Below are 19,127 nucleotides of genomic sequence, written 5' to 3' on the forward strand. Positions count from 1 at the left end.
TAAGAAAAGGTGTCCAATTTTTGTTACCACATTTTTAATGTAAAAAGAATTAAACCATCTAATATTTCTTTTTCATTTATTAGTATTATTAGTATTAGAAGGATTTAGGTTTGAATGATATTGGAGATTGGTGTGAAATCCAGACTTTTCTAATGCGTCTTTATAAATAGGAACAGTCTTTTGGAAAACTTTTTTGCTTGAAGAATTGGAAGATAATCTATGTTCAATTGAGGTTGGTAATTTTTTTAAAATGCTTGGTGGATGGTTGGAACTAGCATAGATATAACTTAACATACTATCAAGTTTATGGTAAGGTTGAAAAGTGAACTTATTAAGATTAAATGTAACATCAAGGTAGTTAACAATTTTCATATTAAGTTGAATGGAAATACAGAGATTGTTTTGTTTAAATATTTTAGTAAAATACTTCTTAATTTTTTCCATTTTTCCACTGCTTGCGTTTTTAAACACGGCTAAGCCATCGTCTCTATATAATCCAAAATCAGATTTTTTATAAAATTGCATAATCTGGATGAGAAGATAAATACCAACTAACTTGCACATGTGTATATATATATATATATATATATATATATATATATATATATATATATATATATATATATATATATATATACATGTTGACCTAGTAATATTTGAGGTAGGCAAAAAATCGCCAACCTTATTTCTATATTTTATGGTTAAACCTTTGTTTCATATTTGATGCTGATCTGTCATATATGATCTATCTATCTATCTATCTATCTATCTATCTATCTATCTATCTATCTATATATATATATATATATATATATATATATATATATATATATATATATATATATATATATATATATATATATATATATATATATAAATATATGATATATATATGTATATATATGTATATACATATATATGTATGATATATATATGTATGTATATATATATGTATGATATATATATGTATGATATATATATGCATATTTGTATGTAAATATATATATATATAAATATAGATTGTTAGATAAGTAGATAGATATATTATATATGCATATATATATATATATGTATATATATATATATATACATATATATATATATATATATATATATATATATATATATATAATATATATATATATATATATACACACACATATTAATGTTAATATATTTATATATATATATATATATATATATATATATATATATATATATATATATATATATATATATATATATATATATATATATATATATATATATATATACACACACACATATAAATGTTAATATATTTAATTTTTTTGTTACAGATTGTAACAGGTGCAGATTGGTTTATGCTTTTACATGAAGGAATAAATGCATATGGAGGAGCATTAAATGCAATCGGAGTTGCAGTGTCAATATATTATATTTTAATCCTTGTTTTAGGAAATTGTATCTTTTAAGTTTTATGTTTTAATATTTGAAATATATTTTTTAAAAAAGAAAATTATAAACTAAACAAAGTTATATAGCCCACAAGCAAGTATAAAAAGAGATTCCCATAGGTAAAAACTAATTAAATGTTATATAGTTGCACAAGCAAGTATAAAAAGGAACACAGTGGATCAAGGGGCACAGTAAATAAGAAGCATTTTCTCAAAGATTAGAATTTTGCTTATCTTGTAATTAATAATGTAATTATTTACTTGATAATGTAATTATTTTATGTGCTCATATATCAGCTATCTTTATTCATAGTTGTTTTCACATAATTTTTGACTACCGGTTTTTGGTAGGTAATTTTTGATTTTAGCTAACTAAAGTAAATTTTCTTTCCTTCCTCATGTTTTTTATGGAGATCATGGTTGAAATAGTTTTTAAAGTTAAGTTTTTCATTCTGATTATTGATATTTATGCTTCTTTTTAGTCTTTTTACTTCTCCTTTAACTGCACTCATGTCCCAAGATTAGACTTAAACTTAATTTGTTATGATGGTGCACATTGAATCGAGGTACATTGAATAGGTTGATGCATTTTTAACAAACAAACTACATGAAAATGAATTTATTAGTTTCAAGTTATAAATAATAATATTTTGATAAGTTTTTAATTTTTTAATATTTATATAAGTTTTTTTATCATCAAAATTCTTTTTTTTTATTCTCAATTTTCAATTATCTCTTATTTCGATTGTATACTAATTTAATTGATAAAAGTATGCCAAAAGTATAGTGTACAGTGTCTTAACTCCCTCAGCCTTTTGTTATTTGACTATGCCTTTATTCAGTATTATTAATTCATGGCTGTGTTCATTTATTCGCTGTGCCCCAGTATTAGGGCACAGTGAATCATGTAACACAACTCACTTTAAATTTTTCTGTGAGCTGCTGTTAGATAATAAATATTTTGGTTTCAGTGATTTCTTATCATGAAGGACATATATCTCAATCATTTCGCCTTGGAAAGAATAAAATACATATTTTAACTTCTGCTCAATTTAGAAAATAAAGAAATCCATTTCAATGTGCCCCAATTTCCCGTATAAACTAAACAAAGTTGTTTGAAGTTAAATTTAATTGTATATTAAAAAGTATAAAAAAGTTTAAAGTGCCAAGAAAAAAAGTAAAAAACTCTAATATGTGAAAGAAAAAGCAATTACCTTCTCATTTAATTAGAATATATTTCTATTTATACTTTATTATATTTTATTATCCAGCATAATGATATTTATTTATAACTATGTTTTTAACATTTGTATAAAGTGTAATTGTTCAACTTATACTTTATAAAAGTTATTTCATCCTTTACTGTAAAACTATAACAGTTGTTATTGTTAATGTATTTTTGGCTATTGCTGTGGACAACATTTCATTAACAGCTGATGAAAAAGTAGATATTGTACAGGAGGAGTTAAATCGAGAAGAGAAATTAAAAGAAGTTCGTGATAAATTTGCTCCAAATGATAAAAATTTAACTCCAACAGATGGAAAGTAAATATAAAATAAATTAAATTATTTGTTTTAGCTATGAATAGTTATAAAAGTTAAAACTAGTTTTTATAAATCATTATTATCTTCTAATGTTTCATAGTTATAATACTATTATTATTTATAAACCATTATTATCTTCTAATGTTTTATAGTTATAATACTATTATTATTTATAAACCATTATTATCTTCTAATGTTTTATAGTTATAATACTATTATTATTTATAAACCATTATTATCTTCTAATGTTTCATAGTTATAATACTATTATTATTTATAAACCATTATTATCTTCTAATGTTTTATAGTTATAATACTATTATTATTTATAAACCATTATTATCTTCTAATGTTTTATAGTTATAATACTATTATTATTTATAAACCATTATTATCTTCTAATGTTTCATAGTTATAATACTATTATTATTTATAAACCATTATTATCTTCTAATGTTTTATATTTATAATACTATTATTATTTATAAACCATTATTATCTTCTAATGTTTTATAGTTATAATACTATTATTATTTATAAACCATTATTATCTTCTAATGTTTTATAGTTATAATACTATTATTATTTATAAACCATTATTATCTTTTAATGTTTCATAGTTATAATACTATTATTATTTATAAACCATTATTATCTTTTAATGTTTCATAGTTACAATACTATTATTAGTTGATTTTTTCTTTTTTTACTTAAGAAGTTTGATTTTGAATTTTTTTTATTATTATACTGCTACCAGGGGCTAGTCCCTTTTTCAAAAGCATATAGTTTGTTTTTTACGGCAAATATTGTTATTTTTTGAAAAAAAATGGCTATATAAGGCAATGTTTCTGCGAAATTTCTTTACAGCAGGTGCTTGCATAGAGGGTATTGCTGCGCAAATTATTTTTCCCTAAAATAGCCCCTGGCTACACACCATAATTACTTGCCTGTGCTTTTACAATTGTATCGTTGTATTATTACAACTAAATCTTTTTTTGTCATGTATAGTAGTTTGATAGTGTGTCCTTAAGCAAATCCTTTTTAAAAATGTTTTGTTGTTTAAAGTTATTTTTTTGTATGTTTAAAAATTTTGTTAAACTTCTTTTCTCAGACTTTTTTTAATCAAATATTTTGAGTAAAAATGCTATGAAGTTTTTGCAAAATATTTGCGCTTTTGAATTCTTGAATCAAGTCTTCAATTTAAACAGATTTTTATAAAAGTTTAGAAATTTGTTTAACAAAAAAGTTTAGTTTTATATATAACAAAAAATATATTTTTTTTTAAATTGTCTCTTAAAAATTAAATAAATTTTATGCTTAGTAAAGACAACGAAGAAGAGGCTGAGGAAACAGTAAGTTTTTTTTTCAATGAATTTTTTCTATAATTTTTTTAATTAATAAAAAAAAAAATAATAGTTTTTAAAGCATAGTTAAAAAAACTCAAAAATGAACTCTAAACAACAGAAGCCTCTAAAGAGAGGTTTCTGTTTAGAGCTTAGGTTCTGCGATATTTTGTTTGTATTCAAAAAACTGAAGTTTAACTTTTTAAATTTTTTTTTTTCAACAACTTCTCTTTCTGAAGTTTTATATATATATATATATATATATATATATATATATATATATATATATATATATATATATATATATATATATATATATATATATATATATATATATATATATATATACACACACACACACATATATCAAATACTGCATACAATATACATTTTATGAATTTGATATAAAAATAAATTATTCTAATGGTAGTTTGAAGATACAGAGAACAACATGGATGAGTTTGCATCTCCAAAAAATGGTTGGTTTTATTATAAAACTAAAATAACAGTTTTCTATATTTATTTGACAAAAAGTTATATATATATAATATAGAGGGAAAAATACTTTTTCAGTCTGTACTACAGAGGTGGGCGATGAAAAGATCACTTCACAGCCACAAATACTTCAACAGAATACATTTTTTATTTTTGCTCCAACAAACCCGTAAGTTTGTAAATAAAATCAAAAAATTATATATATTTTTTTCAAATACAGACTATCATCCTCCAAGCCAAACCCATAGAGATAATACAGATTTACATATCTCAACCATTTTACGATTTACTTTATCCGCAACCATTGGAGGCAACATGTAAAAAAAAATTTTTTGTATAAATTAAAAAAATAACACAAAAAGAAACTACTCCTAAAATTATTTTTTTTTTTTAATACAAAAATTAGAATTAATTTTAACTGTCTGTAGGTATTTTTTTTATAATCATGTGTTTTTCTTGTATACTTGTTGTTTTTTTGTATAGTTTTTGAAGTTTTAAATTTTTTCTGTGTTTTGTATAGTTGCTTGTATTTTAAATAGTTCTTGATTATTTGTGTAATTTCTGATATCCTTCATAATTTTATACAATGCAAAAAGTAAGATTTTAAAATATTCTTTATGATTTTATATAATGTAAAAATTTTCCAGTGTCCTTCATAATTTTATGTAATTGAAAATTTTTTTTGGTTCCTTTGCAATTTTAAATAGTTGTAAAAGGTTTCACAATGAGCATCTTTATATTTATTTTTTACAAGTCTTTATTACAACTTATTGTAACTTATTTTTATTAAAACATAGAATTTATATAATTTAATTTGTTAATTTTAATATTATTCTTTTATTTAAACAATAATGTGTTAAATATTAGCCACTTTGAAATTGCCGTATCTCAAAAAAAAAAATCATTAATTATTTTGAAATTAAGTAATAGTTTGTTTCCAATTTAGGTGTTTGAAAAAAAAAAAGTGTTGTTTTTTTAAACAGTTAATTATGTTAACTATGCTGTTTTCTTTCATTTTAACTATTCAGTTTTTTAAATGATCATTTTTTTACAAAAGATTTTAATAATAGGCATTAAATAGTTTTTATTTCCTTCATTATTTAATGCTTTAAGTTGACATTTGAAAATGATTTACTTTGAACTTTTTTTTTTTTTTAATTTTTACATTTTTAACTATTTTTAACAATTTCAACTAAATATGATTTTCTCTTTCTAAGGATGAGAAAAGCAATTCATAGATTGATATCATCGCAAATGTTTGAAAATGCTATTTTTGCACTGATTATTATAAGCAGTGCTTCATTAGCTTGTGAAGATGTTACAGATCCAAACGCTCCTATTAATATTGTAAGTTTCTATTTAACATATTAAGTAAGTTTTATTTAGAACTTTATGTCAATTATTAGTTGTATTTCAATTGATAGTCATAATATATTGTTTATAAAAATATTTTTTACTTGTATAAAAAATTATATTTTGTTTAAATGAAGATTCTTGGTTATATTGACTATGGTTTTACAAGCATATTTACGTTAGAAGCTCTTTTAAAGGTATAAAGCTTACAAAACAAATGTTTTTTAAATTTTTATTTAATTTTTCAGTACTTTTTTAAAATTTTTTAAATATAAGCCACATGGCTCATATATTGTTAAAGTGCAAGGGGATTGTTGCTCCTTATGCATTAATCACAAAAAAACAATGCGCAGAGCAATTGAACATGTCATTTCAAAAAGAACAAAATTTTTCACAGTTATTGATTTTTCACAGTTATTGATTTTTTTACAGTTATTGATTAATATGATTGTTTATTGATTAATATGATTTGTAAAACTTACAAAAGTTATGTTATTTATCTTTTATTTAATACTATAAAAATTTTGTATTAAAAATTAATTTCTCTGTTGATTTTGGAAAGCATTTTGAATAAGTTGTACCCTTTTTCAAAATGACAGGTGCAATTGTTATAATCAACATTATTTGATGTTGATGATGATGATGTGAGATAATTATGTGTAATAATAATAATGATGATGATGATTATGATGACAACGATCATTATTATCAACATCATCATCATCTTCATTGTCATCATCATCATAATCATCATTATCATTGTCATCATCATCATCATCATCATCAGTATGTGGTTCTCTGTTTGCTTTACAAACTTCAAAAATGCAAACCTAAATAATGAATAGAAACTAGTTAATAAAATGATTAAAAAACAAATTAAAAAATCTACTCTTGATTATGAAATAAACTTACCAAAAAATGTAAACCATAACCCAAAACTCTTCTATGCGTATGCACAAAAAAATCAAGCACATACAAAACTACTAGCACTTAAAACTAGTGACAATAAAATAATAACTGATAAAAATGTCATTGCTAATCTACTAAATTGTAGTTTCTAATCAGTATTTGTCAAAGAAAATCAAGATCTACCACATTTCATCAATAAAACAATGCAATTATTTGAATGTGACTGGGACCAAGAACTAAAAGAAGATATTGTACATAATTATTTATTAGAACTTAATGAAAACAAGTCACTTGGTTGTGATAACATCAGTCTCTATGTGCTAAAGCATTGTGCAGAAGGATTATCCAAACCTTTGTCATTAATACTCAAGAAATCGATTCATTCAGGAGAGATGCCAGAATTATGGATATCTGCAAACATTACACCACTTTTTAAAAAAGGAGACAAGGAAGATCCGCTCAACTAAAGACCTATCTCTTTAACATCAATACCATGTAAGATAGTAAAGAAAATAATTAGAAAAAAGCTGATAATTTATATAACAGAAAACAATCTGTTAAAGCCTCAACAACATGGATTTGTACAAAATAAAGGATGCTTAGCAAACCTATTAGAAACTTTCGATATTATTACAACTGAAATTAAAGATGATTATCCAGTTGATGTATTATTCCTAGACTTCGCAAAAGCGTTCGACAAGGTGCCCCACCATCGACTTATATATAAAATTTTTAACTATGGAATAAAAGGCAATATTTTAAATTGAATTGATTCTTTTTTAAAAAATTTTTAAAAATTATTAAGTTATTGCATCAACTAAAAAAAATTATATTTTACATTCATTTTCATCAACTTAAGGTAAATATGTTGTACCTAATATGAGGAGTCCAAATTTAATTTCTCTAAATGTTTCAGTATTTATTTGTTTGATTATTTTATTATTTTCTAAATGTTTCAGTATTTTTTTTTTTCCAAGTATATTGTAAGCTATATTTCTATGATGTAACGATGTCGAAATATTTTATCAGAAATTTAAATATCAAGTTTTATTTCAATTATAAAAATGAAATTGAATAATTTATAGGAATTGAACGAAGTTTTATTAATAATAATGTATTCCAAAAATTAAAATAAATTGAATACAACATTTTCTGCAAACATCAAGAACGTTAACGTAACCATTTCTGCCACTAATCCTATTGGCTAAGTCAGTTAAGCTTTTTCAATCTTTTATATTGGTTTTGATATTGAAAATATAAAAAATTGATGTATATATATATATATATATAATATATATATATATATATATATATATATATATATATATATATATATATATATATATATATATATATATATATATAAACACCCAACTCACACTTGCTGAACACCCAAGTGGTACATCAATGATTATAGTCGGATCCGTTTTTAAATCCTTAGTACTTATAGATGAATTTGATTTGCCAATATCTTTAAAGGATTTCTGAAAAATTTATATATATATATATATATATATATATATATATATATATATATAAATATATATATAATAAACATTTATTTTTCAAATTTAAAGAACACACATTTTATAATTTATTATTTAATATCTAAAACTATTTTATTGAATTGCTTTAATAAATTTGACTTTAAAATTCTCACATTTAATAATTGATTTTCAGAATAAATTGATACTAAAAAATCTACATCTAAAAGATAAAAAAAAAGATAAAAACGTTATTCTTATTACATTACAGCTAAATATTTCAAATCTTTTACATTTTTTTAAATTTTGAAAGTATTGCTGTACAGCCCTCGGAATTAGGGTCGGCATTTGGCAATGCAAACCTAACTGCCGAACTTAGCGTTTGAGGTTGCCAAATATTTCAGAACATTTTAGGTTTCTACTTTTTATGATGGAACTTGTCAATAAATGTTTTTGCTGACCTGATGATGACCTAAAACATATAAAGGTCTGCAATTTTTTACCAACTTTATTTTTTTTAATTTTCAAGGGTTGGGTGTTTTATAATAATAAAAAATAACTTATTTCTATATCTTGTTGCTATAAACATTAAATAAAATATATATATTGATTGAATACCAGTCTTACAGTCTTACCAGTTCCTCAAGTTGATTCTGGTGAGTTACAGAAACGCTTTTTATCTCTTAAAAAAAAATTAATAATTGTGTAGTAATAAAAATGTTTAAAGAAAAATAAATTAAAAACATAAAAGTTTGTATTACCTTTTAGAAATGTAAGTACTGAGAGTTACTTCAGCCTAAATCGAGAATACGCAAAAATATTATTACAAATAGTTATGATATTATTAAAAGTTATTATAAAAAATCCCTTATGTATATAATTATACAAATTAGTAATATTTAATTATATAAATAAGTAATATTTAATTATATAAATAAGTAATATTTAATTATATAAATAAGTAATATTTAATTATTTAAGTAATTATTTACTAGAATAAAAAATTGAAAAACAAAAGCTTTTAGATTACCTTTATTCTTGACACATTATTAGCTTTAGCAAATATAAATACAATAGATTCAGGCACTAGAATTTTATATACATAGTCACTATCCTAAAAAGATCATTACTTAAAAAACAAAAATAATACTGGAAAGTTGAATATTATCCAAATAAATGATTTTAAGATGAATTAATTAGAAATAAATATATGATTAATATTATAGATTATGATTACCTTCAAACTATTAAAAGCTAAAACAAAAGCATTAAAAAGATCATGCAATTGATCTTCTGTCATTAGGCTAAGGAGATCTCTGTTACAAAGATTTTCTGAATAAATAAATGGAAATGCAAAAAATGTTAAATAATCAAGAAAAAAACAAAAAAGTAAATAAAACAAATGGAATAATAGAGTGTAAATGCCTATATTTTTATGTAATACAAACTTTTTTTCTTCTCCACCAGCAATAAACCAGTTATGTCTGTAACTGTATAACTGAACATCAAATACAAAAATACTATTTAAGGATTTAGCATTTAGTAAGTTGTTATCAACTTTGACTAAAAGTCGATTTTAAATACTTGAAGTCAAAACTGACTTCAAGTATTGAAAATTGAATACTCAAAAATAAAATATTGCAAAAGATTTTATTTACATTAAATATTACACGTCATTTTATTTACAAACTGATGTTTAAACAACTCCCAATAAATAAAAAAATGCTAAAATATATTTTTAAGAACACAGTATTTAATGAACTCTAGGGACCTTCTAATTTGTTCAAAACAAACTCCCTTCATAATTAAATAGTGACTGGCAAAAGTGGGATTTGAATCTGCAATCCTGCTGCGACAGGCAATCCGATCACAATAATAGCAGCACACTATACAACTGAGCTATCCGGACTCAATAGTATATTATATGAAAATGTATATGTGAATTGTAAATTTATGTAAGATACTTACTTGACCTGAATAAATAGATTATAGCAACTGAGAAGATGCTATTTCAATCATACTTTTCTTTGTAAACAGAGTCAATCCTATAAAAATTTAATTATATCCTTATTTTATTACAAACATTTATAAAAAAAAAATTACCACAAAATAAGGTAGACTGTATTGGGGATCTTTCTCTCACATCTAGACTTGAAATTTAAAAAGAATTTCATGTAAGTTATTAGATTGTACTGTAACCTTACACCTGTGAATCTATCGAACATAAAAATTCTGATACAAAAATAAAAAATCTATTATTGAGTCATCATTTAGTAAAATCTTTACTTTTTGGCTTTATTTTGACTGCCAATTTCATGAGTTCAAGCTTAATGTCTTGTTAAGACTATATTTATTGAACAACACTTTTATTTCTCATATATTTACACATCAAAAATTGTATACAAATATGTGTATCAAAATTTATAACATATATATAATTTTTAACATATATATATAATTTATAGCATATAATATACACAAATGTGTATCAAAAATTATATACAAATATGAATAAATTGTATACTTGCTGTAACAAATGTATCCAAGTCTTCGATATCACTTGAACTACCTTGAAAGAATTATTAGATAAGTATGAATTTTTGTTTTGTTTTAAACAGAAAACAGAAAAAGTGAAAAACAACAACTTTATACTTAAACATTGACAAAAAATAGTGCATCCATCATCAACAGAAAATTTTTGACAGATTACACTTCTAAAATTGGCATTTTAGAAGTGTAATCTGTCTGAAAAAAAAAATTACTAGATTGTTATTCTTTTGTATATTAGTATATATTATATAATATACATATATATGCATATATATATATATATATATATATATATATATATATATATATATATATATATATATATATATACATATATATATATATATATATATATATATATATATATATATATATATATATACATATATATATATATATATATATATATATATATATATAAATTAGTAGAAAATCACTTAACAAAAATTTATCTTACTTAACACTGTGTTTCATCAATAAAGACTCATCAGAAATGATGATTTTCTGATGAGTCTATATGAAATGATTATGAGTCTTCTCAGAAATGATGCATTTCTGATGAGTAAATACTCATCAATACTTTCATCAATAAATATTGATGAAACACAGTGTTAAATAAAAGTGATTTTCTAGTAATTTATAATTGCTCTGTTCCTTTAAGAACATTGAGCACTCTACTTGTAGAATACAATTTAAAATTGTTTTTATATATATATATATTTATATATATATATATATATATATATATATATATATATATATATATATATATATATATATATATATATATATATATATATATAATATTTTATGTACAGTATCAGACAAATCGAGTGCAACCAAATAATGCTAATTTAGTTTCTTTATATTAAAGTGCTGCATTTTTTCAACTTAGAGAAATAACATTGTAACTGTTTAGAGACAAAGTTTTTCAAGTTTTATTCATCACAAAGTTCATTATTTGTACACGAAAATTAATAAATTAATCAAAAGTATTATAAAAAGTTGATTTCCTTTTGGACAAAACAAGTGCAACTCGACAAAATGTTGACCAAGCTGTATTTCGCTATCAATAGTTTGTGGCGAATCCTTTGTTGTCGATCACAGCCTTGCATCTTCAAGGCATAGATTCGATCAGGTGATCAATGAAACTTTGTGGAATCGCTGCCCAGGCCTTTTAGATTTGTTCAAACAGTTGATCCTTATTACGAACATCTTCACAATTAATTCTGCGGTTGACAATTTCCCACAGGTTCTTGATAGGGTTGGGATCTGCAGATTGAGGCGGCCAATCCATCACCGATAGGTGGTTGTCTTGAAACCACTGCTTGACTACTTTTGCAGTGTGTTTCGGATCGTTGTGTTGCTGAAAAACCCATTTTATTGGCATATTCCATTCAGCATGAGGTAACATAACATCTTTCAGGATATTTTTATACATAAAACGGTCCAATATTCCATCGTTTTGATGTATTGGTCCTGACCATTAGCAGAAAAACACCCCCAGAACATTACATTGCCTCCACCATGCTTCATGGTTTTATGGCAGTAACGTAAATCGAGGCGTTTTCCGGCCGGTCGACGTACACGGCAAATGGCATTGCTCCCAATGATGTTGAACTTCGATTCATCACTGAACGGGACAGTTCGCCATTTCTGCACATTCCAGTCAATATGAGATGTAGCAAACAGGAGTCTTTTCTTCTGGTTTTAAGTGAAATCAGCGGTTTCTTTGCAGGGCGTCGAGAAAACAATCCGGCTTCAACAGCACGTCGTCTGATTGTTCGGTCCGATACAGGCAGCTCTAATTGCTTTTGAATCTCGACTGATGATATCTGGGGATCCTTCTTGACAGATCTGACGATCATAGAATCCTCTCTAGAAGTGGTGGAACGCGGTCTTCCACCTTTGTTATCTGCTGCCAACTTCCCCGTAGAACGATATTTGGAACATAGTCTTGATACGGTCCATTTTTTCACGCGATATTTATCACAAATACTTTTTTGTGACATTCGACTTACGTAATCGCCAATAATTTTCTTTCTTAGTTCCAATCCAAGACTGTCGGGAGCCATTTTTGCACTTGAAGTCATAAAAATAATAAAAATAAATAATCACGCTTCTCAAGGCTTACCGTGTTACATTTGCCTTGTGATGATACAATAATGCTCTGTGGAACACAACGTCTTGGTTGGATGTGAACTGTATTGATGTAATGAAACGCTTGTTGTATTTCACTTCTTGTATTGATGTTCTTCGATAAAACTCACTTCGATAAGCTGTCTTGGTAATACTGACTGATTGACTTCCATATACTGACTGAATTACATGTCGATTTACATGTCTCTTATATAGTAAAATGAACCTGTGTGAACCTGTTCTGGAAGATTCTAGATCCTTCTTTTTGATGCGTCTGGATGCTTCTGAATGTTTCTGAATACTTCTGGATGCTACTGGATGCTTCCAGATGCTTCTTCTGGAAACTTCTGGAAGCTTCTGCATGCTTCTGGAAACTTCTGGATACTTCCTTTAATTATTAAAAAACTTCCGTGACGTTGACACGGACCCGACTTAAGAAAATGAAACAAACCAAAAAAGATGCACTTGTTTTGTCCGCTGCAAAATGGCACTTGTCAACGAAATTCTTCCTGTGTGCTGTCACCTGTCAGCTGATTGCTCATGTCATGGCATGCTATGACTCCAGACTCTTGAACTGTTTGCTGTTGTAGTATAGTTCATTTCGTTTTTAAAACATGTAAAATTAGGAACACTTTTTAGCATTGTTCGATGTTGGTTGCAAATGTTTTGTCCAATACTGTATGTATATAATATTTTATTTAGTATTTAATGACAATTGAACAAATTTATTGCCGGCTTACGATCAAATAAATATCTTAAAAAACAAAAAATTTATAAGGCTTTAATGTGCGTTCCTGGAGTTGCAATAACGAACAACAAGTTGCAATAACGAGTGATGCGGAAGTTATCGGACAAAATAAAAACGTCAATAACTTATTTATAATTAAAAAAACAAACTACTATTATGTTTTTTTTAAATAAAGCATTTATCTTTTAATAAAAATATATTATTTTTTATATGAAAAAACACCACCATCTGTAATTGATCACAATTTTGCTCTGACGCCTTTCATATGCAACTGTAAAAAGTTTAAATCAATTTCTTGTAGTTTTAGTTTAATGCGATCAATCAAAACTTGCTCTATTGAAGCTTGCCAATCTCCCTCCTAAACCTTCTGTGCTAAATGTCCCCAAAAATTTTCAATTGGTTGTGCTTGAGGCACATTTGGGGGATTGGATTCTTTATCAACGTAATAGACATATTGGTCCATCCAATTTAGAGAATCTTTAGAATAATGAGAACTTGCTAAATCTGGCCAAAATAAATAGTTAAAGTCTCCATGATAATTGTAAATAAATGGAAGAAGTCATTTTTCTAAACATTCATTAATATAGATTGATGAATTAATCGCTACAGCCTTGGACGTGCGAAACAATAGCTCTGACATACCACGGTCAGATATGGCTATCCACATTAATAATTTTTTTGGAAATTTCTCTTTTCCTATAAAACGAACACTTTCTGGGCATGTCTTTTTGTTGTTTGTGAAGTATCTAGAATTTTCAGGCATGTTGTCCCCTGCAAAACAAAAGTATTTTTTGTCATCGATGACTAGAAGCGATTTTGTGTTATAGAGTTGGTTAACTAGTTTCTTGCTTCTTTTCTTTGCCTTTATTTGTTGTTCTATAGTGTATTTTGGAGTATTTTTACGTTTTCTATATTTAATATTCATTTTTTTCAACTGACGACCAATTGTTGATCGATTTACACTGAATTTAATACCTATTTTTCTCTGACTGACCCCTTTTCGATTGTTAATTCGGCTTTCTTTTCTCTAGTCCAGGATGTTGGACGGCCAGGGTGCTTTCTATTAAAAAATGCTTGAACAGCTTCAAGTCTTTTTAGGTTATCATATATTGTACTTTGAGCAAATCCTTCCTTTTCAAAATGATTTACGATTTTTTTATATTAGGTTTATTTACAAAAAACATTTTTAGTCGCTTTCGAAAAGATTCTCGTTCAGCTGCATTTAACCTCATTTTAAATAATTGTGTTTCAAATAATAAAGTATATATTTTATAGAACGTTTATGCCTGAGCATAAAACCATAAAAACTAATTATTATGCTCAAATAATGAAATTAAGATTTGTCCGATAACTTCCGCATCACCCGTTAACAAACAAAATTGTTACAACATAGGCCGCGTCAGGTTGCATTAGCAAACAAAAATGTTTGGTAATTCAAATTTTGCGTTGCTATACCAAATATCCATATGATGATGATGATGATCATCATCATCATCATCATCATCATCATCTTACTTGATCCTGGCATTAAAAGCATTATTTTGAATTACCTAAACTTATTATATACAAAAGAGTATACTATACTCCTGCAAGAAACAATTTATTTTTTTGTTTTAGTTTTGGAATATTTTTATTTTTTTCTGCAATGGTAAGAAATATTTTTTTCAAGTAATAATGAGTAGGAATTTCAAAAATTCTAAATTTTTTTTTGAAATTTTAAAAATTTAGATCATCAACTTTGGTGTCATACTACATACTAATGCATACTTTAGAAGGGTTTGGAATTGTGTTGACTCTTTTGTAGTGGTATGTGCTATCACATCTATTGTTTTAGGGTAAGTAATTGCTAGATATTTTAGATATTAATTTTTAATGTTACTGTAGTGAATGAGTATTAAATAATTTTTGTAAACCAAAATAAGAGAGAAAAAGGAGTTTTAAGATATATTTACAAGTGTCTTAATGATTATTGTTATTTTATGCTGTTTTCTAGTGAATTAACTTTTTTAAGTTCTTTCTAATTGACAATCCAATTCATCGCATAAGGATTTTAATTTTTCTTAAAAAACTTTGCATCATTTTTAAATTTAAAGAGATTATTTAATTATTTAGTTGCCATTATATATATATTTTTTAAATTTTCTCACATTGTTTCAAGATATCTATTTCAGAGATTTTTTCAGTCTAGTTACACTACAATTGAGTTTCATGTTATACTGAAATTCAGTCATGTTACAGTACAATTCAGTCATTATACAGTACAATACTAAAATTCAGTCATGTTACAGTACAATACTAAAATTCAGTCATGTTACAGCACAATTCGGTTATATTACTATACTATTGCAAATTCAGTTGCAAATACAAAATTTTGCAAATACAAATTAATTTAAAATCATTTAGTGGAAAAATTTGAATTAATTTTTTTTTTTTAGCATGAAAGCAAATAAATCAAAAACAATTAAAACAATCATTAAAGTCCTTCGAATACTTCGGGTCATAAGACCCCTTAAAATAATTGGAAGGATTCCTAAACTTCAAGTATTGTTTGTTTTTTTTTAATTATTTTTCAAGCTTTAAATTATGATAATTTTAAATTTTTGTACTATTCTTTTTTGCTTATATTTCCTTTTTGTAGGTATTTTATCTCTTGTTATTTTTAATAGGCTGTATTTGTCTGCTTGTTATTTTTAATAGGCTATGTTTGTCTGCTTGTTATTTTTAATAGGCTGTGTTTGTCTGCTTGTTATTTTTAATAGGCTGTATTTGTCTGCTTGTTATTTTTAATAGGCTGTATTTGTCTGCTTGTTATTTTTAATAGGCTGTATTTGTCTGCTTGTTATTTTTAATAGGCTGTATTTGTCTGCTTAGTATTATCATTGAAGAATGTTATAATGGTACTTATCATACTTATTCAATTGTGGTTTATTTTTTCGATTATGGGTGTACAATTGTTTTCGGTAAATTTAACTGTTTAACTATTTTCTTATTTTATTCTTTTAGTATTAAATATATACAAGTTTCAGTATGTTAAAAATAATTATGTAAAAAAGAAAAAAAATCTAGCTGTATCAGATGTTTTTTAGTTTCCATAAATGTATTCAGTAGAACCATATACACGTATTTTATTTTAAGTATTAAAAAAAAAGTTTGTTAAGTAATAAAAAAAAGATTTTAAATTAATGTAACTTTTAATAATGAAAAAAAAAATCGATAAGCTAATGTAAATATTATTTTTTGTGTTTCATTTAAAAGTAAATGTATTAGATAGATGTATGTTGGAAAAACACCCTCACTAGATTCCTGCTATGCCCAAATATTTAAAAAAGTTTAATAACATAAAAACTTCATAAATATAGATAAATCTTGTACTGGTGTTTTTTAATAATAAAAAAAATAACTATGCTATGAATAATGTTTTGGTAGATTATAGTTATTTTGGGTTCATTTTGGTACATTAAAAAAAATGTATAATAATATTATATATATTAATTTTGTATAATTAATTAAGTTTGTATTATTAACTAAAATTGTATTATTCAAAAAAAAAAAAAAAAAAAAGGAATAACAAGGAAAGTTTATAAAAGTATAATTAAAAGAGAGTGGTCACACAACTTTTTTTTTAATTTTAATTTTGAAATAGCAACTAATTTGTCCAAATTTTATTTGTAAAAATTTTAAAATATTATAATAATTACATGTCAAAAGCTGTTTTTCCAATAACCATATGTTCAGCTATGCAACCATGTGTACAGCTATGCAACCATGTGTTCAGCTATGCAACCATAAGTTCAGCTATGCGACTATCAGCTACACTACATGTAAATTTGTATTTGAAACCAACACACAAACCAAATCTAATATTATCTTTAAAGCTTGCATTTAGAAAACATAAAGTTTGTTTCTATAGTTAATATAGCTATTCATATAATTAAAGATACCTTTACAATATTAGATGTCTAGATAACTACTGTAGAAGTTGCAAATACAATAAACTAAATTAAGATAATATTTATAAATTTTGGTTCTTTTGGTATGTACTTTAGTTTATACAGTTTTAGGGGAAAGTTGCTTGCCCATAATGTTTTTGTCTAAGACTAGGAAGTAATGACATTTAGACAAAACTTCTATTTTCTTGGTTTTTTCAAAAAGATGAATTGTCAAAAGATTATTTCTAGCTTTTTTTTGATTCCAAGCTTTTCTTTGTTTAAATATGACGGGTTTTATAAAAAGTTTTCATAAAAAGTAACAAAAGTAAAATTCTCCTTCTCAACAGTCATGTATAAAATATATATATATATATATATTTTGTTTTATACATATATATATATATATATATACATATATATACACATTTTATCAAGTAATTTTTTGTACTATAATAAATCTTTTTATCGTAATGTTGTTATATATATATATATATATATATATATATATATATATATATATATATATATATATATATATATATAATATATATATATATGTATATGCAAGTATATAAAAGTGTATATATTAATGTATATATGTATATCGGAAATAAAACACAAGAAAAATTTGTTTTATTTGTGTTAATAAGAAATAATAACTATATGAAATAATTAAAAACATTGGTCGTTGGTTGGTTTGGTTAATTTGAGATCATTCAACTAAAAATGTTACAGAAAGGAGCACCTAAAAAAATGACTTTTTTTACTAAAGAAAGCTGTAGAGTTGTTAACTATTAGAGTTGGAAGAGAAAACGAAATCCTTTCTATTTAAAAAAAAAGAAATCCTAGAATATAATTCTTATCAAATAAATTTTGATAGTGAAACATAAGCTAACTGAAGTGATTTATTTACAACAAAACATAAATAACTTGACCAAGTTAACGTTACTAACACTATCACTGATATTTTTAAAGATGCAGAAAAAAGTACAAAAGATTTGATCATCTATATAAAACAATGCACAAAATTACACGACAGTATAAATAAAAATAGAAGTACAATACACAAAATACTTGACAATATAAATATGCAATCAAGCAACATAAATTAATAAAATTTTATTATAGTCCATCTTTAATATCCTAATCTTTGTAATGTTCTTTTATTGCAGGCTCTTGTAACTCTTGTACCAACT

General features: G+C 24.6%; 1 protein-coding gene across 6 annotated transcripts in view; it reads left to right on the plus strand.

The window, feature by feature from the left end:
- The window catches only part of LOC100202002 (probable voltage-dependent N-type calcium channel subunit alpha-1B), a 109,667-nt gene that overhangs the window by 53,856 nt on the left and 36,684 nt on the right, over positions 1 to 19,127 (plus strand). For all 6 annotated transcript variants that reach the window (XM_065799732.1, XM_065799733.1, XM_065799734.1 and 3 more), the window contains 10 exons: positions 1,320 to 1,443; positions 2,816 to 2,981; positions 4,303 to 4,333; positions 4,755 to 4,803; positions 4,898 to 4,988; positions 6,037 to 6,166; positions 6,310 to 6,369; positions 15,731 to 15,837; positions 16,438 to 16,543; positions 16,855 to 16,962. In XM_065799732.1, the coding sequence (XP_065655804.1) occupies positions 1,320 to 1,443; positions 2,816 to 2,981; positions 4,303 to 4,333; positions 4,755 to 4,803; positions 4,898 to 4,988; positions 6,037 to 6,166; positions 6,310 to 6,369; positions 15,731 to 15,837; positions 16,438 to 16,543; positions 16,855 to 16,962 (972 nt within the window). The remainder of the gene's footprint in view (positions 1 to 1,319; positions 1,444 to 2,815; positions 2,982 to 4,302; positions 4,334 to 4,754; positions 4,804 to 4,897; positions 4,989 to 6,036; positions 6,167 to 6,309; positions 6,370 to 15,730; positions 15,838 to 16,437; positions 16,544 to 16,854; positions 16,963 to 19,127) is intronic.

The sequence above is a fragment of the Hydra vulgaris genome, chromosome 06, assembly GCF_038396675.1.
Source record: "Hydra vulgaris chromosome 06, alternate assembly HydraT2T_AEP".
Classification (NCBI taxonomy): Eukaryota; Metazoa; Cnidaria; class Hydrozoa; order Anthoathecata; family Hydridae; genus Hydra; species Hydra vulgaris.